At 43.2% G+C, this 20,900-nt stretch overlaps 1 protein-coding gene across 20 annotated transcripts in view; it reads left to right on the forward strand.

The window, feature by feature from the left end:
* The window catches only part of GPHN (gephyrin), a 780,484-nt gene that overhangs the window by 214,101 nt on the left and 545,483 nt on the right, over positions 1-20,900 (forward strand). For all 20 annotated transcript variants that reach the window (XM_040333276.1, XM_040333279.1, XM_040333277.1 and 17 more), the window contains exon 4: positions 16,136-16,228. In XM_040333276.1, coding sequence (XP_040189210.1) covers positions 16,136-16,228 — 93 coding nt within the window. The remainder of the gene's footprint in view (positions 1-16,135; positions 16,229-20,900) is intronic.

The raw sequence follows: 20,900 nt of genomic DNA on the forward strand, positions 1-20,900 counted from the left end.
GGTGAGGTGGCAGAGCTGACAGAATACAGAAATTCTGGTACCAGTGGAACAGTATTTTAATAGCTTTTCTTTGTATATTATACACTTAGGGCCAGATTCACGTAGAATCGTGGCGGCGTAACGTATCCTAGATACGTTACACCGCCGCAATTTTTCATCGCAAGTGCCTGATTCACCAAGCACTTGCGATGAAAACTTGCTGACTAAAGTTAGGGCACCAAAAAAAACGACTAACTTTGTGACGGGAAACTAGACTAGCGGCGACGTAGCGAACGCGAAAATCCGTTGTGGATCCGCTGTAACTCCTAATTTGCATAGCCGACGCTGGTTTACGATGCAAACTCCCCCCAGCGGCGGCCACGGTACTGCATCCTAAGATCCGACAGTGTAAAACAATTACACCTGTCGGATCTTAGGGATATCTATGCGTAACTGATTCTATGAATCAGTCGCATAGATAGAAACAGAGATACGACGGCATATCGGGAGAAACGCTGTCATATCTCATTTGTGAATCTGGCCCATAGATCTTTTACAGGATTACTCCAGATGGTGTTTGGCCTTCTTTGCAAATGTTTTTGAATCGGGTTTAAAAAATTTAGGGCATCTAATGGATTGGACAAATTGTTTCATTTAAAGATAATATAAAGTTTTGGATGGTAAGGAAGATTTATGTTGGATTGGCAACAGAGTTTTATTAGATTTATGGATAATGTCTGCAAAGTGCAATAATGAATTTAAAAGCCAACAAGGGTACAAATTTGTATAGATTTGTATTGGAAAGGCTGTTTGACAGTAGTGGGCTGTGCAGAAAAGCCATCAGTAGAGTCAAGTTATATATTTTTTTAGAATGTTTTCAGATATCCCATGTAAGGGTCATGTGTTTCAAGTCAGAAGCTTTGGTGAATGTAAAAATGTACTAAAGCATGGAATTGGGGTGTATTTTAGCTATGTATAGGGTCTTCAATTCCAACCACCATTAATATTTGTTTAAGAAATCCTTGGGTTCTGGAAGCTGTGAGTACTCTTCTAGCAACTCTAGTGTTGCATCAAGTAAAATGAAATCATGTTGCAGTGCTTTTATTTTTGATATGGGTATTTAAATTAGGTGGGCCACCTAATAGTACATGAGTTTGTCATCTTAATGGATATTATTTTTGTCTGTCCAGGATAGACTAAGAGAATTTCAGCTTTCCAAGTAGTTTCTGAGTTGGTCTGCAGTTCATGTTAAGCAAAGTAGGGCCTTGTTTACACACAGGGAGTTACCACTACAGGACTGTGTATAGCTGCAGAGGGAGACACAGGTGTTCCATGTATGCGCTTATCAATGCTGTGAGGGACTCTCTTAAGCTGGATGGTGCAGCTGAGGGGTCCACAGAGGGGTCAGTCTCCTTTTGGGTCGCACAAATCGGACCGCTCTGTTAAAGTTTTTCCTTATGTATCCTTCTTTGATAAGTTCATAGATAAGGAATGGGAAAAGCCGCAGAAGTCCTTTGTGGTCCCTGAGCGCCTGGCGGTCCGTTATCCTTTTGAGGACAGCCTCTTGAAAAAATGGGCTTCACCTCCGGTGGTTGACCCCCCGGTCGCTCGGTTGAATAATGTAACCACTCTCCCTATGGAAGGGACCCCTGCTTTCAAGGACCATACTGATAGGAGGTCCGAGGCAGTGACCCGCTCCATGTTTACCATGCTGGGGTCTGCGTTGCGGCCTATTTTGGCTGCAACTCTGGTGTCTGACTCTCACTGAATGGGCAAAGATTTTGCACCAGGCTGTGGAGGAGCATCGGCTCCCTTCAGAGTGTGTAAAACTGGCCGACCAGTTGGTACAGGGCCTTGTATATGTCTGTGATGCCACTGTGGATGCGACCCCCTTGATCTCTAGAGCCTCTGTATCTGCGGTGGTATTGCGCCCGCCTGATTTGGCTGAAATGCTGGTCCAAAAAAGCTTTGGCAGATTTACCCTTCAAGGGTGGGAGACTTTTTAGTACCTCGCTGGACGACATTAATAAAGATGTCACTGGAGGTAAGAGCAGAAGAGGTTGTAAGGTCTCCCAATCAGGATCCAGTCGGACAACGCCACGGCGGTGGTTTATGTCAACCATCAGGGGGGAACACGGAGCTCGGCTGCAGCGTCCGAGGTCGCTCACATCCTGCGGTGGTCGGAAAGAAAACATGCCAGCTCTGTCGCCAGTCTACATTTCGGGCGTAGAAAACTGGCAGGCGGACTACCTAAGTCGCCAGATGCTGGACCAGGGGGAATGGTCGTTGCATCAGGAGATATTTCAACTCATTTGCAGGAGGTGTGGGGCACACCGGACGTGGATCTCCTGGCTTCTCGCCTCAATCGCAAGATGTTAAGGTTCGTGGCCAGGTCCAGAGATCCCTAGGCAGATGTGTCAGACACGTTGGTGGCCCCGTGGGGTCAGCATCAGCTAATTTATGCCTTTCCCCCCCACTAAAGTTGCTTCCTCGTCTGCTCCGCAGAGTGGAGTTCGAGGGGATTTTGATGATTCTAGTTGCTCCAGATTGGCCCCGGCTTCCTTGGTACGCCCATCTTGTGCGCCTGGTGGCGGATGCCTTCTGTCTCATGCAAAGGACATTCCACCAAAAATATGGTCTGTAGGTTCTCCACAGTGATATCCTTTCACCAGTATATAATGCACTCACAAAAAGATCAATAAAGATGAGCCTTGTGTTATAAAACACGTGGACAGTGGTGGATCTCTGCCAGGTCTTGCCATCAATGAAGCTGCAGCAGCAAACGGCAGTACACCCTTTCAGTGGGGTTGAACAGTGTTGTCCGCCGTGCAGATCTCTAGTGCATAGAATGCATTACAATAAAAAAAAACTTCTGCCTTTACAATCACTTTAAGCTCATTTGTTTTGATAAGCCTGCATAAACTGCCAGGGGCGCCATAACAGGTAGCAAACTATGTTCGCCGGCGACCCGCAATCGTGTCACCGAAAAGGCAGAACGGGGGGGGGGTGCCATTGTAAACAAGGCATCTCCCTGTTATGCCTAATGACAGGACACTGATCGTCTGCTCACTGTCATCAGGAACAGTGATCAGTGTCGTGTCCAGCACCCACAAAGTTAGAATCACTCCGTAGGACACACTTAACCCCTTCCTCACCTCCCCTAGTGGTTAACCCCTTCACTGCCAGTGTCATTTACACAGTAATCAGTGCATTTTTATAGCACTGATCGCTGTATAAATGACAATGGTCGCAAAATAGAATCAAAAGTATTCGATGTGTCCGCCATAATGTCGCAGTCATGATAAAAATCGCAGATCGCCACCATAACTTATAAAAAAATGTATTATAATAAAATAATAATTAAAATGACATAAAACTACCCCCTATTTTGTAGACGCTATTACTTTGCGCAAACCAATCAATATACGCTTTATTTCCAATCTTCTTATACATTTTTTGGGGATATTTTTTAACCACTTCAATACCAGGCACTTACGCCCCTTCCTGCCCAAGCCAATTTTCAACTTTCTGCGCTGTCGCTGTTTAAATGACAGTGGCGTGGTCATGCTACACTGTTCCTAAACTGAATTTGTATCATTTTGTTCCCACAAATGGAGCTTTCTTTTGGTGGTATTTGATCGCCTCTGGGATTTTTAATTTTTGCTATACAAATAAAAAAAGACGGGAAATGTTGAAGTTTTTCTTTCTTTTCTGTTATAAAATGTTGTAAATAAGTACGTTTTCTCCTTCACTGATGGGCACTGATATGCAGCACTGATGGGCATTGATGGGCGGCACAGATGGGCACTCATGGGTGGCACTGATAGGCAACACTGGGCACTGAAAGGCTGCAATGGTGGGTACTTATGGGTGTCATTGATAGGCGGCACTGATGGGCACTGATGGGCATTGATGCATGGCACTAATGGGCACTGACATGCAGCACTGATATGCAGCACTGATGGGTATCCCTGGTGGCACTGGCAGGGATTTTGGGTTGGCACTGGCAGGGATTTTGAGCGGGCACTGGTTGGCAGCTGCCTGGGCAATGGCAGGTTTCCCTTGGCACCGATTGGCATTCCCTGGTGGTCTAGGGGCATACATGGTGGTCCAGTTTTGATGCCCATCCCTGGTGGTCCTGGGCGGCATGCTGGTGGTCCTGTGCCGGAGGCTCTTTACCGAGATCGTTGTAGCGGTGTGTCAGACTGACACACCGCACCACTGATCGCAGCGATGCGCGCCCCCCGGGCGCACAGCGGCTGTTATCCTGCAGGATGTCAATAGACGTCCAGTCAGGAGAACAAAACCACTTCCCGGTCGTCAATTTACTATTGACCGGGCGGGAAGTGGTTAAAGTAAAAAATATAGCTTTTTTTGCCAAAATCATTGCTCTTTCTATTTATAGGGCAAAAATTAAACGCATAGGTGATCAAATACCACCAAAAAAAAAGCTATATTTGTGGGGGAAAAAAGGACGTCAATCTTGTTTGAGAGCCATGTCGCACGACCGCACAGTTATCAGTTAAAGCGATGTAGTGCCGAATCGCAAAAAATGGCCTGATCATTGGGCAGTCAAATTCTCCATTGCTGAAGTGGTTACATTTCTCTTCTAGATTACATATTTTATTTATTTTTTGTAGTGTGGAATCTCTTTTCTGGGCAACGTCCCCTGAAAACTGCCGTGTTAGGCCTCCTATATTTTTAAGAGTTGTTAATCTTTACCTGTATTTTTTCAACAGTTTTAGTTTTTTACTGATTTCATTTTTAGGAAGCCATTCATCTACCCTCTACTGATATTGTCTAGTGGAGGAATGATGATTGTGAATTGCCAAAGTGATGGAAGTATGATCAGACCATGCAATTGTTTCTTTTTTTGAGGATATTATGCTCTACAGCAGTGTTGCTCAACTTTTCTTCAGTTAAGGCACCCTTTAGAAATTCAGCAGTCTCTATGCACCCCATTCTAAAATCTGAACTAATAGTTTTACATAACGTGGCAAAATCCACAGATGTAAGACACCCATTGTTAGAGGTGATTTGTTTTTCCAAAGCAAATAAGTCTTTCCACATGGATGCTGACGAATATTCCAATGTTTCTTTTTTCCCCTCAGTGTCTTTCCCTACCTATAAGCTAATGTAACCCTGATGCTGATGGAGAGGGGCAGAAAAGGATACTACATCCAACATCCTCCTTATCAACCGATTATGTCATGATTGTTAGGGCATTGGTGTCTAAAAGGTTATGATGGTGTACATTAAAAGCCTGTGGCTTTGTGTAACTAAAAGCAGACTTGAACTACCCACTGGCTTGTGCATAATGTTTGAGCAATTTTAGGCATTTTGGCAAGGCACCCCTGAAGAAGCCTGAAGGCACCCCAGGGTGCCTGATTACTCTGGTTAAAAATGGTTTCCCTACAGTTTAGGTATATTGACTAAGAAATTATCAGTTCATGGGTTGGTATTATGTACTAGGGAAAAAAAGGTGTATTTTTTATCTGAAGAGTAGAGAATAATGTTTAAGGAATTGAATCAGTATGTAGATATTTATAATTCTGTGTATATTTGTCTAAAGGAGGGAATAATGGTAAATTAAAGATGAACTACAGGTAGATAGATATAAGACACGCATTAATACAATTATGTAGTCAATTATACCTTACTAAACATGTTTTTTAAAGGCAAGCAGTATAAGCAGGGCTTTTTTTCAGCGGGAACGCGGGGGAACGCAGTTTCGGCACCTCTCCCACTGAATGTATGTTATGTCAAGTGGTGCTTGGGAGTGTTGCAGGGTCTGTTGATGCTAGCTGTTGGGGGATCTATTGTCGGAGGTACACCTACTGCTGAAGATGATGTATCTTTTGCAGGTGGGTTTATTGTTGCTGGGAAAGTCTGTTGTTGCTGGTGGGGAATTTGTTGTTGCTTGGGGTGAGTCTTATGTTGCTGGGGGTCCATTATTGCTGGGGGAGCTCTATTTTTGCTGGGGGGGGGGGGGTCTATGGTTGTTGGCGGCAGGGGACCTATTTTACTGCTAACTTCCATACCTTCCAAATTCCATACAAATTGCTTAGCACCACTTTGGTTCTGTATTCCGCTAAAAAGGGTAGTACTAGGAAGTGGGTAGGTGGTGGAACCAAGGGACCGTGCGCAAAGGTGGGTAGGGGCAAAGACAAGGGGTGACTTGGAGAAGGGGGGTTTCTGTACCTTTTTTCTGAGAAAAAAAGATCTGAGTATAAGTACCCAAATATGACCTGGCATCAGCCTCTTGCAGTCCCCGTAGAGCAGTGATGGCGAACCTTATCACCCCAGATGTTTTGGAACTACATTTCCCATGATGCTCATGCACTCTGCAGTGTAGTTGAGCATCATGGGAAATGTAGTTCCAAAACATCTGGGGTGCCAAGGTTCGCCATCACTGCCGTAGAGCAAGGCTGGAGTGTGAGCATGCTGACGGGAGAAAAACGGCAGAGTGACGGAGAGATAAGATCATCACTGTGCTACTTCTTCTTCCACTGTCCAAAAACAGCCTGGGGAAAGTCGAGGATGAATTGGGCTATGGGCAAGTGGGTAAAATACACTTCTGGGGAACGCTTTGAATCAAAGCAACTTTTTTTTCAGTAGAAATGATTTAGCTATTTTATCTTTTAATGAACTATTCATTTTTATTTTGTTCTGCTCTTCTTATGATGAGGCGGATATAGTTGAGTGTCATACCTTTTAGATGATGCCATAATTTGAGTAAGACGTGATTGACATTAAGAGCATAAAAATTGCATAAAGTAATATCAGTGGAGCCCTATTTACTATTTAAAATGATGTACCTGCCTCAAGAGTCTATAACCAGTTTAGCAAGTATGAAGGGGCATGAATCATTTATTAATATAGCTACAGTACCAGCCTTTTTTAGCCATTGCTGAAACTGAGGATGTTTTGCGGTATAGTTTCTAAGGAATAAAAATGTGACCTTGGCATCAAATTGCATTTCATGCAAAAAATTTTTTTTTTTTAAAAACAGTCCTTTTCTAATAGTACATTTAAGGCCTCTAACATCAAGAGGGACAATTTTTTTTTAAGGTATGAATTCATGGTAGGTGTTATATGGGAAAAAGCATACTCTGTATAGTTACCCAATAATTGTGTAGATTGGATTTCTCAAATTACAATCTACTGACAGCCCTATATGGAAAATGGTTGTAGTGACAGTTTTGATGTCCAGGGGGATAGTGTGGGAGAGAGCAGAGGGGAAGTGAAAGGGAAGAAGGAAAGAACCTGGACAGATGCAAGAACACTAAACATAATAAAAACATACATAAAATATAAAAAGGATTGGTTCTTGATTTTAAATGGGTAAAAGTTGCAACCATTATATTAGGGAGGGGGTTTGGGGTGCAAAATCACAGTAATAGTATGATAAATTAAAGGGGTTGTAAAGGTAAAAAAAAAATCCATAAATGGCTTCCTTTACCTTAGTGCAGTCCTCCATCACTTACCTCATCCTTCGATTTTGCTTTTAAATGTCCTTATTTCTTCTGAGAAATGCTCACTTCCTGTTCTTCTGTCTGTAACTACACACAGTAATGCAAGGCTTTCTCGCTGGTGTGGAGAAAGCCTCTTGAGGGGGGGGGGGAGGCAAGCAGGATAGTCAGGACGCCTACTAACACACAGCTCCTTTCTCTATCTGCAAAGTAGAGTGTCCTGACTTGCCTGCTCGCACCCTCCCCCCTCAAGAGGCTTTCTCCACACCAGGGAGAAAGCCTCACATTACTGTGCGTAGTTACAGACAGAAGAACAGGAAGTGAGCATTTCTCAGAAGAAATAAGGACATTTAAAAGCAAAATCGAAGGATGAGATAAGTGAAGGAGGACTGCACTAAGGTAAAGGAAGCTATTTAGGGATTTTTTTTTTACCTTTACAACCCCTTTAAGCAGAGGCGTAGCGTGGGTTGTCAGCGCCTGGGGCAAGGCAAGAAATTTGCGCCCCCCTAACCTGCAGACTTTTTGCACTCCCTGAGTCCCTTTCCTTCCTACAATAGTACTGACCAGCCTGATTCCTATACTGACCACTACACTAACCTCTACATGGACCTACATGATTCCTAGACTGACCATTACACTTACCTAAAAGAGCAAGGGAAGAGACGCCTTTAATTGTAGATGTTTTAAGCAATTTAATATGTAAATAAGTACAGGCAACTCACATTTGGTAGAGTTCAAATAGGCATTTGTACATAAAATCTTTGGGTGAAGTCATCAGGTCTGTCACTTTGGTCCTTTTTCTGCTGGGCGCTGTGCTGTGGGAAGCTGTCCTTCACCGCTGTAAGGTGTTGAAGGCGGTGGGGAAACTTTCAAGCCAGTGCAGGAGGATGGAAATTATTCTAGCAGAACGGCAGCAGTGACGTCACTGGAATGCGACGCGTTTCTTGAGCAGGCGTACTGCGATGACGCGGTAGTCGCACTCCTTTATCAAGCTTGACCACTAACCCACACACCACCACACTGACCACTAACCCACACACCAACACACTGACCACTAACCCACACACCCACACACCAACACACTGACCACTAACCCACAAACCACCACACTGAACACTGACCACTACACTGACCTCCAGGGCTGGTGCAAGGATTGTTGCCACCCTCCCCCCCGGCTGCGCCCTGAACCACTTTACCCTGCGACACATGTGACCTTAGAAAAAAAGAAGCCCTAAGGCAAACGCTGCGCTAATTTAAGAAGATAATAAAAAATTATGATAAAGTGTATAAGAAAGCAGCTGGCACTTAAGTTCACTACAAAAAAAACTTAGGATAGCAAAAAATTTAAAGAGTGCAGCGCTATGTGGTTAAAACCATGTGTGAAATAAATGTTAAACCTTGAAATGTAAACAAATTATATGTGAAAAATGAATATGTGAAAAATTTATTAAAAAGAAACTAATGCAGATTCCAAAAAGAACACACATTTGTGAAGGGTTAACTCCCAAAAAGACACATTGCTTGCCAAGAAAGCGAAGATAAAGTTTGGTGAATAATAAGTCCCCAAATACTCTGGCAATACCCTGGTTTATTTTGGGACTTATTATTCACCAAACTTTATCTTCGCTTTCTTGGCAAGCAATGTGTCTTTTTTTGGGAGTTAACCCTTCACAGATTTGCTTTTGGAATTAACTCCTCACGGACTATGTTGTGTTTTTTTTTTGAATCTTCATTCGTTTTCCTTTTAATACATTTTTCACATATCATTTGTTTACATTTTAAGGTATAACATTTATTTCACACATGGTTTTAACCACATAGCGCTGCGCTCTTTCCATTTTTTGAACACATGTGGCCTATCTGACCCCCTGACACACACACTGATCCACCTGACTCCTACTTCCTGCACTACTTCCTGCACTACTCACATGCACTGACCCCCGACACATGCACTGACCCCCGACACATGCACTGACCCCCGACACATGCACTGACCCCCGACACCCAAAACCTACCTGACACATACACTGACCCCCCGTCACATGCGCTGACCCCCGACACATGCACTGACCCCTGACACCCAAAACCTACCTGACACATACAGTGATGAAAATAAGTATTTGAACACCCTGCTATTTTGCAAGTTCTCCCACTTGGAAATCATGGAGGGGTCTGAAATTGTTATCATAGGTGCATGTCCACTGTGAGAGACGTAATCAAAAAAAAATCCAGAAATCACAATGTTTGATTTTTTTAAACTATTTATTTGTATGATACAGCTGCAAATAAGTATTTGAACACCTGAGAAAAACAATGTTAATATTTGGTACAGTAGCCTTTGTTTGCAATTACAGAGGTCAAACGTTTCTTGTAGTTTTTCACCAGGTTTGCACACACTGGAGGAGGGATTTTGGCCCACTCCTCCACACAGATCTTCTCTAGATCAGTCAGGTTTCTGGGCTGTCGCTGAGAAACACGGAGTTTGAGCTCCCTCCAAAGATTCTCTATTGGGTTTAGGTCTGGTGACTGGCTAGGCCACGCCAGAACCTTGATATGCTTCTTACAGAGCCACTCCTTGGTTATCCTGGCTGTGTGCTTCGGGTCATTGTCATGTTGGAAGACCCAGCCTCGACCCATCTTCAAAGCTCTAACTGAGGGAAGGAGGTTGTTGCCCAAAATCTCGCAATACATGGCCCCGGTCATCCTCTCCTTAATACAGTGCAGTCGCCCTGTCCCATGTGCAGAAAAACACCCCTAAAGCATGATGCTACCACCCCCATGCTTCACAGTAGGGGTGGTGTTCTTGGGATGGTACTCATCATTCTTCTTCCTCCAAACACGGTTAGTGGAATTATGACCAACAAGTTCTATTTTGGTCTCATCTGACCACATGACTTTCTCCCATGACTCCTCTGGATCATCCAAATGGTCATTGGCAAACTTAAGACGGGCCTTGACATGTGCTGGTTTAAGCAGGGGAACCTTCCGTGCCATGCATGATTTCAAACCATGACGTCTTAGTGTATTACCAACAGTAACCTTGGAAACGGTGGTCCCAGCTCTTTTCAGGTCATTGACCAGCTCCTCCCGTGTAGTCCTGGGCTGATTTCTCACCTTTCTTAGGATCATTGAGACCCCACGAGGTGAGATTTTGCATGGAGCCCCAGTCCGAGGGAGATTGACAGTCATGTTTAGCTTCTTCCATTTTCTAATGATTGCTCCAACAGTGGACCTTTTTTCACCAAGCTGCTTGGCAATTTCCCCGTAGCCCTTTCCAGCCTTGTGGAGGTGTACAATTTTGTCTCTAGTGTCTTTGGACAGCTCTTTGGTCTTGGCCATGTTAGTAGTTGGATTCTTACTGATTGTATGGGGTGGACAGGTGTCTTTATGCAGCTAATGACCTCAAACAGGTGCATCTAATTTAGGATAATAAATGGAGTGGAGGTGGACATTTTAAAGGCAGACTAACAGGTCTTTGAGGGTCAGAATTCTAGCTGATAGACAGGTGTTCAAATACTTATTTGCAGCTGTATTATACAAATAAATAGTTAAAAAATCATAAATTGTGATTTCTGGAAAAAAAAATTTTGATTATGTCTCTCACATTGGACATGCACCTACGATGACAATTTCAGACCCCTCCATGATTTCCAAGTGGGAGAACTTGCAAAATAGCAGGGTGTTCAAATACTTATTTTCCTCACTGTACACTGACCCCCCGACACATACACTGACCCCCCGACACATACACTGACCCCCCGACACATACACTGACCCCCCGACACATACACTGACCCCCCGACACATACACTGACCCCCCGACACATACACTGACCCCCGACACATACACTGACCCCCGACACATACAGTACACTGACACCTACACTGACCCCCGACACCTACGCTGCCCCACCTGACTCCTACAGTAAGCGTCCTACTTCCCCTCCCCACAGCTCGGTGCAAATCCATCCTCCGAGTCCTCCTTACCTCTGTCTCTGTCCCGACTCCCCGCCAGCCCGCTCGATTGTGTAAGACGCTGCACCTCCACCATGCTCCCATCTCTACCGAGCCGAGTCACCCCACCCCTACACTCCGCTAGACACCCCGCCACCGAGGGACACAGAGCAGAGGGACAGGCGGAGGGAAAGACCGCAGCTCAGGCGGCTCACACAATGCTTGTTTCCCGCCACCATTTTCCGTGTTTCCCGGCGCACTGTGATTGGGCGTATATCGGTCATGTGCAGAGGCGGGACTTCTGGAGCGATTGCAGACAGGCCAGCCGCATGCCGCACATGACCCCCATATGCCCAATCACAGGGCGCCGGACACCAAACATGGCAGCTAGAGATCGGGGACACAAGAAAAGAAAAAATTGGGGGGGGCACGGAATGTCGCCCCCCCTAAATGTCGCGCCCGGGGCCACGGCCTTCCTGCCCCCCCACGCTACGCCACTGCCTTTTAAGTGTAGTAGAGACATATCTATAAAGATAAAAGCTCAATCTTTAATCAGTTAACTGGATACACTTTTCTAGTCTTTGGTAAAAGAGACTACAGGGTGGGGTTTCTAAACAGGATGTGTGGAAGGTGGGAAGCAACAAAAAAAGGCCAGGATAGGCATGCGGTACTTGGTGAAGAAGTTGTAGCAGTTCTTGAGTTGACGGAAGAGGTTTTATGAAGTGTAAGAAGTATTTTCTTAAATATAGTAAGTAAATGTAATAAAAGAATAGCTTATCTAGTCGCGTCCAATCCCCAGACTGACTGGACATTTATGTAAACTTAACAGAATTTGAGTTAGAGCACCTATTGACTATGTAAAACATACCACTTAGGAATGGTTTCTTGGGAATGACTTGACCCCCAAGAGTTAACCCGATTGAGCAGTGACATCCATAGTTCATCCAGAGATGAACTATAATCCTGACCCTTTATAAAACTCTGGTCCAGCCACATCTGGAGTATTCCGTCCAGTTCTGGTCACCAGACTTCAGAAGGGATGTGCTGGAGAGAGTCCAAAGAAGGGCAACTTAATTTATAAGGGGAATGGAGGACCTCAAATATGAGGCGTGACTACAAGCACTAAATGTATTCTTGTTGGACATAATGGCGATTTACAAATACCTCAGTGTTGATCCCAGCATTGGAAAATATTGGGGCTATGAACGGTGCGGTTTTTGAAATAGTTTGCTGAATATACTTTGTGACCATTTTAATCGATTTTATGGATGTACCAAGGACTGTGTGTGAATAAAAAGGAGAAACGGGATTGCACTATTGTGTGTCTTTTTTTTCCTTGAGAGAGTGTTCTTAGGTTATGGATTCCCCTTATTTATTATAAATGTGTATTATCTTGTCTATTCCTATAATTATCCAATCCAGCAAAGCTCTGATATAGTTAATGATACAATATTAGGGTTAGCTATTAAAAATAAACACACTGCTTAAATAAACAAGGGTCTTATTTATTTCCCAAGAAAATAGGAATGCTAACATAAAACGCTAAAAGAAAATATGGCCCTTTCACACGGGCGGACGAACAGTCCGTTTTTTACAAATCCGTTTACAGACTTGTAATGCTTCCCTATGGGAGTGCAGACGTTAGCGGATGATGCGTCCGCTAACGTCCGTAAAGATCCGCCTCAGCAAAGATCCGCTTTTTCAGACGGAAGAACACCCTATTTTTCTTCCGTTTGGCGGAACGGATCGGATGAATAAGGATACACGGTTCGTATTCATCCGATTCCCCATAGGGGAGAGCGGAGGAAAGACAGGGCGGCCTCTGCACAGTGTGCGGGGACCGCCCTGTCCGCCGACAGCTCAGCGGGGATTTACGGATGATCCCCGCTGAGCAGACGCACACACACGGGGCGGATCAATACGGAGCATATGAATCAAATGAACATCAATGATACTTAATGTTAGGTCGTCCTCTTTGTTAAGTATCGTCAGCTGGGCTAGATGTCATGAGAGTTTTGAGACAAAGAGGTAGAGTTCCTCCAGGTGGTGAGCACTTTTAAACTGCATTCAGACACCACTCACCCAACCCCATTGCCAGCCTATCTCAGCATTTTGACAAATCAAAATCGATAAGAGGCAGTCCTCCTAAATATCTGTCCATCCTCCAGGAAGCCTGTTGCAGTGTCCACTAGGTGCAGCATTTGTCCATTAATCACTGATTCTGACCCGGGTCAACTTTCAGTAACAGCTGGCTTCTGATGATCTGTACCAGGACATTTGAATTTGCACCCCTCCAATAGGTTTTTATCAGGAGGCCTGCAAGAACATCCCATTAGGATATGAATTCCCATTCATGACTCCATCATTATCACCCTGTTGGGTGCATTCGAGGCCAGGTGTAATCAGGTTTCAACCATTCAGAAAAATATGATATTAAAACAAATGAAAGTTGCTTTTCAACAGTTATTTACCAGTGCTTAAATTTGTGCAGGTACAAATGAATATTTAACTGTATTATGTAGAGCTGCACGATTAATCGTCAAGAATCGTTATCGCGATCTTTTCCCCGTTGCAATTCTTGACACAGGGCTTCACGATCTTTGACATTAAAATATTTTTCTCTCTGCACTTTGGTATGCAAAGAATTTCCTGTCTGCTCTCAGCCAAAAGTCAGTCTGGGCAGCCTGCCAAGTTTTAAAAACATTCTTTATCAGTGGAAAGTTAAGTCTAAACATTGTATCACATCAAAGGAATAAACTTCTGTATGTAAATTAGGGAACGTTTAACCACTTAAACACCAAACCTTTTTCAGACCGCTCTTTTCAAGTTAAAATCATTATTTTTTTTTTTGCTAGAAAGTTACTTAGAACTTTCAAACATTATATCTTTTTTTAGTAGAGAATAAAATGGCGGTTGTTGCAATATTTTATGTTGCACTGTACTTGTGCAGCAGTCTTTTTAAATGCAATTTTTTTTTGAAAAAATTACTTTAATGAATTAAAGAAAAACTAGCCAGTAAAGTTAGCCCATTTTTTTTTTGTATAAATGTAAAAGATTTTACGCCGTGAGAATCGTGATCTTCATTCTAAGCAAAAACATTGTGATTCTAATTTTGGCCAGAATCGTATAGCTCTAGTGTGATGTATTTGTCATCTTACAGTATGGAACTTCACAAAGCAGTCTCTATTATTTGTTATGGGAATAATTGCCCAATAGAATCACAGAACTCACAATGGGCATAAAATAAAATAAAGAAGAAAAGTGCAGGTATGGTATGTTTGGACTTCATGGATGTCAGCCTCAAAGTCACAAAAAATTGCAGATAGAGGGAGTTATCTCGGTTTTATTTACTCTTTTTTAATTAATTTATTTTTATTTACAATAAAAAAATGCAACCCAAGTAAAAACTGTAAACAAAACCCTAAACCTGATCTAGGAAGTGGCTATGAATGACTTATTAAAGCAAATGAAGGAAATATTCTTGCGGTCAAGGCAAAGTTGTCATGGACCAGTTAAAGGGAGCTCTGCATTGAGACTTTAGGAACTTGTTGTGATCCTCACATAATTGCAGCCAACTGTGTTTTCAAGGGTCTGGTGCATTTGTGTGGTGTTACTTTTTGAGGGGTGTATGAAGTGGGCCAGACTATGGCGTAATGTACCATCTTTTCAAACCCTAAAGAAGGGGGAGGCATTGGCTCTATTTGTTTACTTTTATCTTTCTTAAATTACTATAAAATTCTTTACATGAAACCTTTTTCTTTTTGGACATCGGCGCTCCTCTCCAATCACTCAAAGTGTTTACCATCTTTTCTGGCAGTAAGGTTCAAAGGAAATTTATATTGATAAGAATTGTTGGGTCTCATGGTACTGCCACCTTGGAAGGACCAGATGAAATATTTGCATTTGGATTTTCAAAGTATGCCTTGATTCTCAGTGAAAACGCTGGTTGAGTGAGAGTGGCTATTACTTCAAGAGACTTGAGCACTCCTTCATTTGCTCATTTTTTGCAGGCTAGGTGACAGTAAAGCTGTAGACATGCACAGATTCTCTTACAAGGAGCATGTGCTCTTAACTACATCTGGCCACTCTCCTCTTAGTCATCCTTAAACTTTATTTTAGAGTGCAACATCATTAGCCATGGGGGGCTGGTAAGTCCAGTATAAGTCTACATTGCTACCTCTAGCAGTAATGAAGGCTTTAACATTTTAAAAATCCTTTCTCCTTTTATTAGGAATACTGTTTTTCGGTAAAGAAGGGATAGCTCCCCTAAATTGTAAAAGCTCAACTCTAGGGCAATACAAAACTTTCCCAAATGCTTACTTACCTCAGTAGGACAGCTATGACCCTCTACTTGGTTTTATCCGTTCTTTCTAAAATGCATGCCCATTGAGCCTAATAGGTTTGTATATGGCCATTTTCAGAGTGTCCCCAGTTTTGGGAGATTACTCTATACAAGTCTTTCGTTGGAAATTGCACAGGCTCTACCAGAGAGGATACACATCTACATTCTTTCAGAAGATTGCTGTTCTACTAAGGTAAGTAAGCATATGTAGGAAGATTTTTTTAGCTTGCCAGTTAGTGTACTTTGTCCGAAAGTACACTTGTCCTTAAAATGACTTTCCATTCAAATTTGCATACAGTATTTAGATTGTAGTGAAAATCTTTGTTTTTTATATGTTACATTTTCAAAGAGGAGGATTTCACTGATGTTTTATTTATTTTTATGCCAGGAGTCATTAATAGACTGGTGCGATGAAAAAGAACTTAACTTGATTCTAACGACAGGGGGAACTGGCTTTGCTCCAAGAGATGTTACACCAGAGGTGAGAAACTTAAAAGTATAAACTTTCGTATGTATTAGTATTTGTTTCTCAAAATGTGGCCTAAAGTGTAAGGTGGAAGCTACCATTGCTGACCTTTTCTTTTAAAAATACTAGTTTGACTGTCCTCATGCTGTGCCGTTTTCTTTATTATTTTTAGTCAATAACTTGAAGCATGGGCTTTACTCTCCCTTTCCTGATCTGCACATTCTTTTTGGGTCATTGACTTAGGCACCTGTGTGAAGCCAGTAGGTCAACATGACAACCAATCAACTTGCATTCTGAGAAGGTGGCTTGCATTGGCAGCTTCAAAATTATTATGACAGGTTTACTGTACTAGTAGAAAACATGTTTATCCTGTATTTTGATGTGTGCTAAAACCTTGGACTGGTGCATTGGAGTTATAACCCTCACTAAAATCAGTTTTACATTTTCTATATTTTTTTTAAGGTTAGAAAATGTATTTAGTACAATACCTTCATTCTCTTGCACACTTTAACTCCGCTAATCAAATGACTGAACAGTTTAGTAGTAAAGTGTCCATAAACCTGGGGAATTCAAAAAAGCCATGGCTGCTTCCAGTTATGAGGTTAAAGTGCTACCAAACCCACAACTGTAAAATCAGTCTGTATATGCAGTAAGGCATTCTTGTTATACTCACTGTGGAACCTAAGGGGTTTATCCTCCGCATTGTTAAAAAAGGCAGTTTGAACCTGTCTTCTCTGATTCTCCCCTTTTTTCACAGTCCCTAACCCATCTACTGATGGAACAGAGCCTTGGGGGCACTCTGCACATGCTCAGGTTGGTGTGTATTGTTGAGCATATTTTTTTTTCTTGGGAGGGTGCATGTAATTGGCACATGGCCAATCAACACTGTCCAGACAGAGGGTCAGGGGACAGCCTCAAAAGACAGTAAGAGTTGGGTTAAAAACACCTTTCTACAATTTTTACCAGACACTCCTAGAAGTCATAAGACTGCTATATACTGCTGATGAAAAAAGGTATTGACAGTTTATATTGACTTAAGTAATTGCTTTTCCATGTTCTGCGTACTGTGGGAGACCAGATAAAGTGAAGGCAGAGCCTGGTTTTAGTAACAATTTAAGGTCAGCTGCATGATCCCTTCCACCATAATAGTACTCCAACTTAAAGGACACATTTATTAATTAAACAAGCCTTCCCCAACCCCACTGTTGATAACACTATAAACTACATAAACTGAGCCAACATCACCCCAGCTGCTTACTTAATTTTTTAGACTTCAGTGGCCTCCTTTGTTGTCTGCATCTGTGGCAGTAAAAATCTAGAGCCAGGCTGGCAGCACCTGGGCACAAATCTATCATAGACTTAAAGTGATTGTAAAGGCTTGCTATGGGGGCACCCGAGCTGAGTCGCAGATCCCTGTGTCCATTCAGACACAGAGACCCGGCCCTGCCCCTCTCTTACCTCATTGGCTAGCTGACTTTGATTGACAGCAGCGGGAGCCAATGGCACTGCTGTGTCTCAGCCAGACAGGTGAGACACTCGTGGACATCGCTGGATAGAGAATGGGGCTCAGGTTAGTGTTAGGGGGGGAGGCAGATGGGGGCTGCTGCACACAGAAGGCTTTTTGTCTTAATGCATAGAATGCTTTAAGATAAAAAAAACCTGCCTTTACAACCACTTTAACTGGAGCATTGCTGCTGCAGTACAGGTACTTCCAATTCTAGGGGATGTTAATCCACAGGTTAGAGCACTTATAGCAGTGCAGGAAGATAGCAGAGGATGTTATCACCGTACAAAATTTATAGCAGGATAAACTGGTATTTTTTTTGTTTTCAAGCAAATATAAAAAAAATACATTGGTATATTTAACACACCAAAAGTAACCAAATAAGTTAAGATCACTGTTGGAGGTTTACATGCACTTTGGGTATACAGTACATCACTGCAGGTATGTTTTGTGATACGGTTAAAAGGTTTTACAGTGGGGCAGCTTATACATAAAAGAGGGAATTTATTAAAACTGGAGCACAAAGAATCTGGGGAAGCTGTGCATATTAACTCATAACTTCTAGCCTCAGCTTGTTAAGCTTTGAAAATGAAAGCTGGAGGCTGGTTGGTGGACATGCACATCTACTCTATACTCTGTCTGCGCCAGTCTTAGTAAATTCATCTCAAAGTCTTTCCTGGGTCTTGTGAGCGTGTTAAAGTGTATCTGTCCAGTTACGCGTGCATTAAAGCTTCCTCTTGAATGGAAAGATGAGTTGCGTGGCCACACATCGACTTGTCTCTTAAATAGCCCCATACGGGAGGCAGCATCTGCTCATGTCATCACGGCAGCAGTCGTGTGCCCCCGCACTCAAGTTTTTTTGGCCTCAGACAAGATCAGCGCTATGAGAAAGCTGGTCTATGTGGTCAAGGCAAGGAACAGTTCCTTACTTTTTGCCTTTTGCTTAAGGTGCTAGGGAAGATGGTGGCTTTATTCAAATCGGTTCCCTATGCTCAGTTTCATTCAAGGCTGATATGAACATTATTCTGTCGGCCTGGAACGAGTGGATCCTAACCTAGCATTATCCAAATAGTCTGGTCCCAGGGATATGCTGGAGTTTCAGTTGGTGGTTCTTAACCAAAAGATTGGCAGAAAGGAAGATCCTTCTTGCCCGTTACCTGGGAGGTGGCGGCTACAAAGGCTGGCCTCTAGAGATGGAGGCCAGCCCTGGAAGAGACCACTGCCTAGGGGAAGTGGTCAAGCTCCAAGTGAGCCTTATCCGTCAGCATTCTAGACCTAGGGATAGAGCATCTGGCTTAAGGACCTGGACGTTTAGGTTGAAGAATTGTTCTGTCAGAGTACAATCCGACAATGCCACACTAGTGATTTACTTAGTTTAACAAGGAGGCACTAGAAGTCACGCAGCCAGAGGGAAGTAAGCAATGTTCTGGCTTGGGCAGTGGAGCTTGTGCCTTGCCTATTGACCATCGTCATTTCATGGTATGCAGAATTGTCAGGCGATTCTCTGGAGCCGTCAACAATTGTTCACGGGAGAATGACCTCTACACCCCGACTCTTTTCTGACCAAATGCCAGAGAAAGGGTACCCTGTACCTAAAATGTATTGGCGTCCAGGTTCAACAAGAAGCACAAAGGATCCACTTACATGCGGGCTAGATGCGTTAGTGACCCTGTGGGACCATGTGTTCTCTCCCCCCATTCCCAAGATTTTCGTGGCTTCTATGCAACATCAGAGGGGAACGGAAGCAGGCCTAATTGCTCCGGCATAACCTAGACGACCTTACTGTGCAGGAATAGTAAGGGTGGTAGTAGAGGACCCAGGGTCCCTTACATCTTGACCAGGGCTACTTTGCATGGTGGTATTCCATCCTGTCTTACAAACATGGGAATTAATGGTCTGGCTGTTGTAGCCTGCATTCTTGAGGATCGGGGCTTTCAGAATCAGAGGCAAATTACCTTGATTCATACAGGATAGCTGGCCTCCAGGACCAGATATCATAGGATCTGGAAGGCCCATGTTCCTGGTGTGAAACCAAGGGGTGGCATCCTTGGAAGTATGTCATAGGTAAAATTCCTGCCTTCCTACATTAGGAAAGGAGATGGAGCTAGCCTTAAGTTCATCAATGATCCTATCTCGGCCTTGTCAGTATTTTCAAAGGTCGCTTGCTTCGCACTCTTTAATCCGGGCCTTTATACAAGGGGTAAAGCGTATAAGTCCGCTAGTTTGGTCGCCCTTGTGCTCAGGGGATTAAGTCTAGTTTTGTCAGCTTACAAGGTCAGCACCTTGGGCCGATGCACCATATTTCCCTTCATCCTTCTAACAAGGGAATTGGTGTTCTTGGTTGCGGTAGCCTCTGCAAGAGCGTTTCAGTATTGGCAACTTTCTTTGTATAGAGCCATACTTAATTATTCTTAAGGATAGGGTGATGTTAAATCCTCACCCAGACTTATTTCCTAGAAGGATCTAGTTTTCATTTGAATCAAGATATTCTTGCCTTTCTTTTTTCCAGAACCTTGATCTGCAGAAAGAAAAAGTTATTGCTTTTCTATCAATATATAGATGAGAGCAGTTAAAAAAATCTATCTGAAGATTTCAGATATAGGAAACTGACGTTTTGTTGTGCTGCCAGAAGACCATAGAAATGGGCAGGCAGTGCTCAGATCAGCTATTAAAATGTTTACACTCTCTTCCGTTGGAGTAAGAAAAGTCAAGGCCTATCTGAAGCAGCTGCTCCGATACGGAAAACTGATGTTGTTGCACTACCATGAGGCCCCAGGAAAAGGCAGGCAGCGTCTAAATCAACTGTTTTCAATGTTGATTCATCAGTTTATTCAGGCGGACTAAATGTGCCACTAAAAACCATCCTGGCCAGGAGCCCGGTATGTCTCTATACCCTGTATCTCCCTCAGAACTTCCATCTCAGTTATGGGACCCTCCATTTCCTCTCTATCTGTGGCAGATGGTTACATAGTAGGTTAGGTTAAAAAAAGACACAAGTGCATCAAGTCCAACCTATGTTGAGTTGAGGAAGGCCAGAATTTTGTCATGCTACTTTGCCATCACAAATCGTGGGACAAGTTGTATAGGTGTAAAAGGGGCTGAAGTAAGAGTAATGCCACAAATACAGACTAAGCAGTGGATGGACTTACCCCTAGAACTGATGGGAAGGGCTAACACCCTTAA

The sequence above is a fragment of the Rana temporaria genome, chromosome 13 (assembly GCF_905171775.1).
Source record: "Rana temporaria chromosome 13, aRanTem1.1, whole genome shotgun sequence".
NCBI lineage: Eukaryota > Metazoa > Chordata > Amphibia > Anura > Ranidae > Rana > Rana temporaria.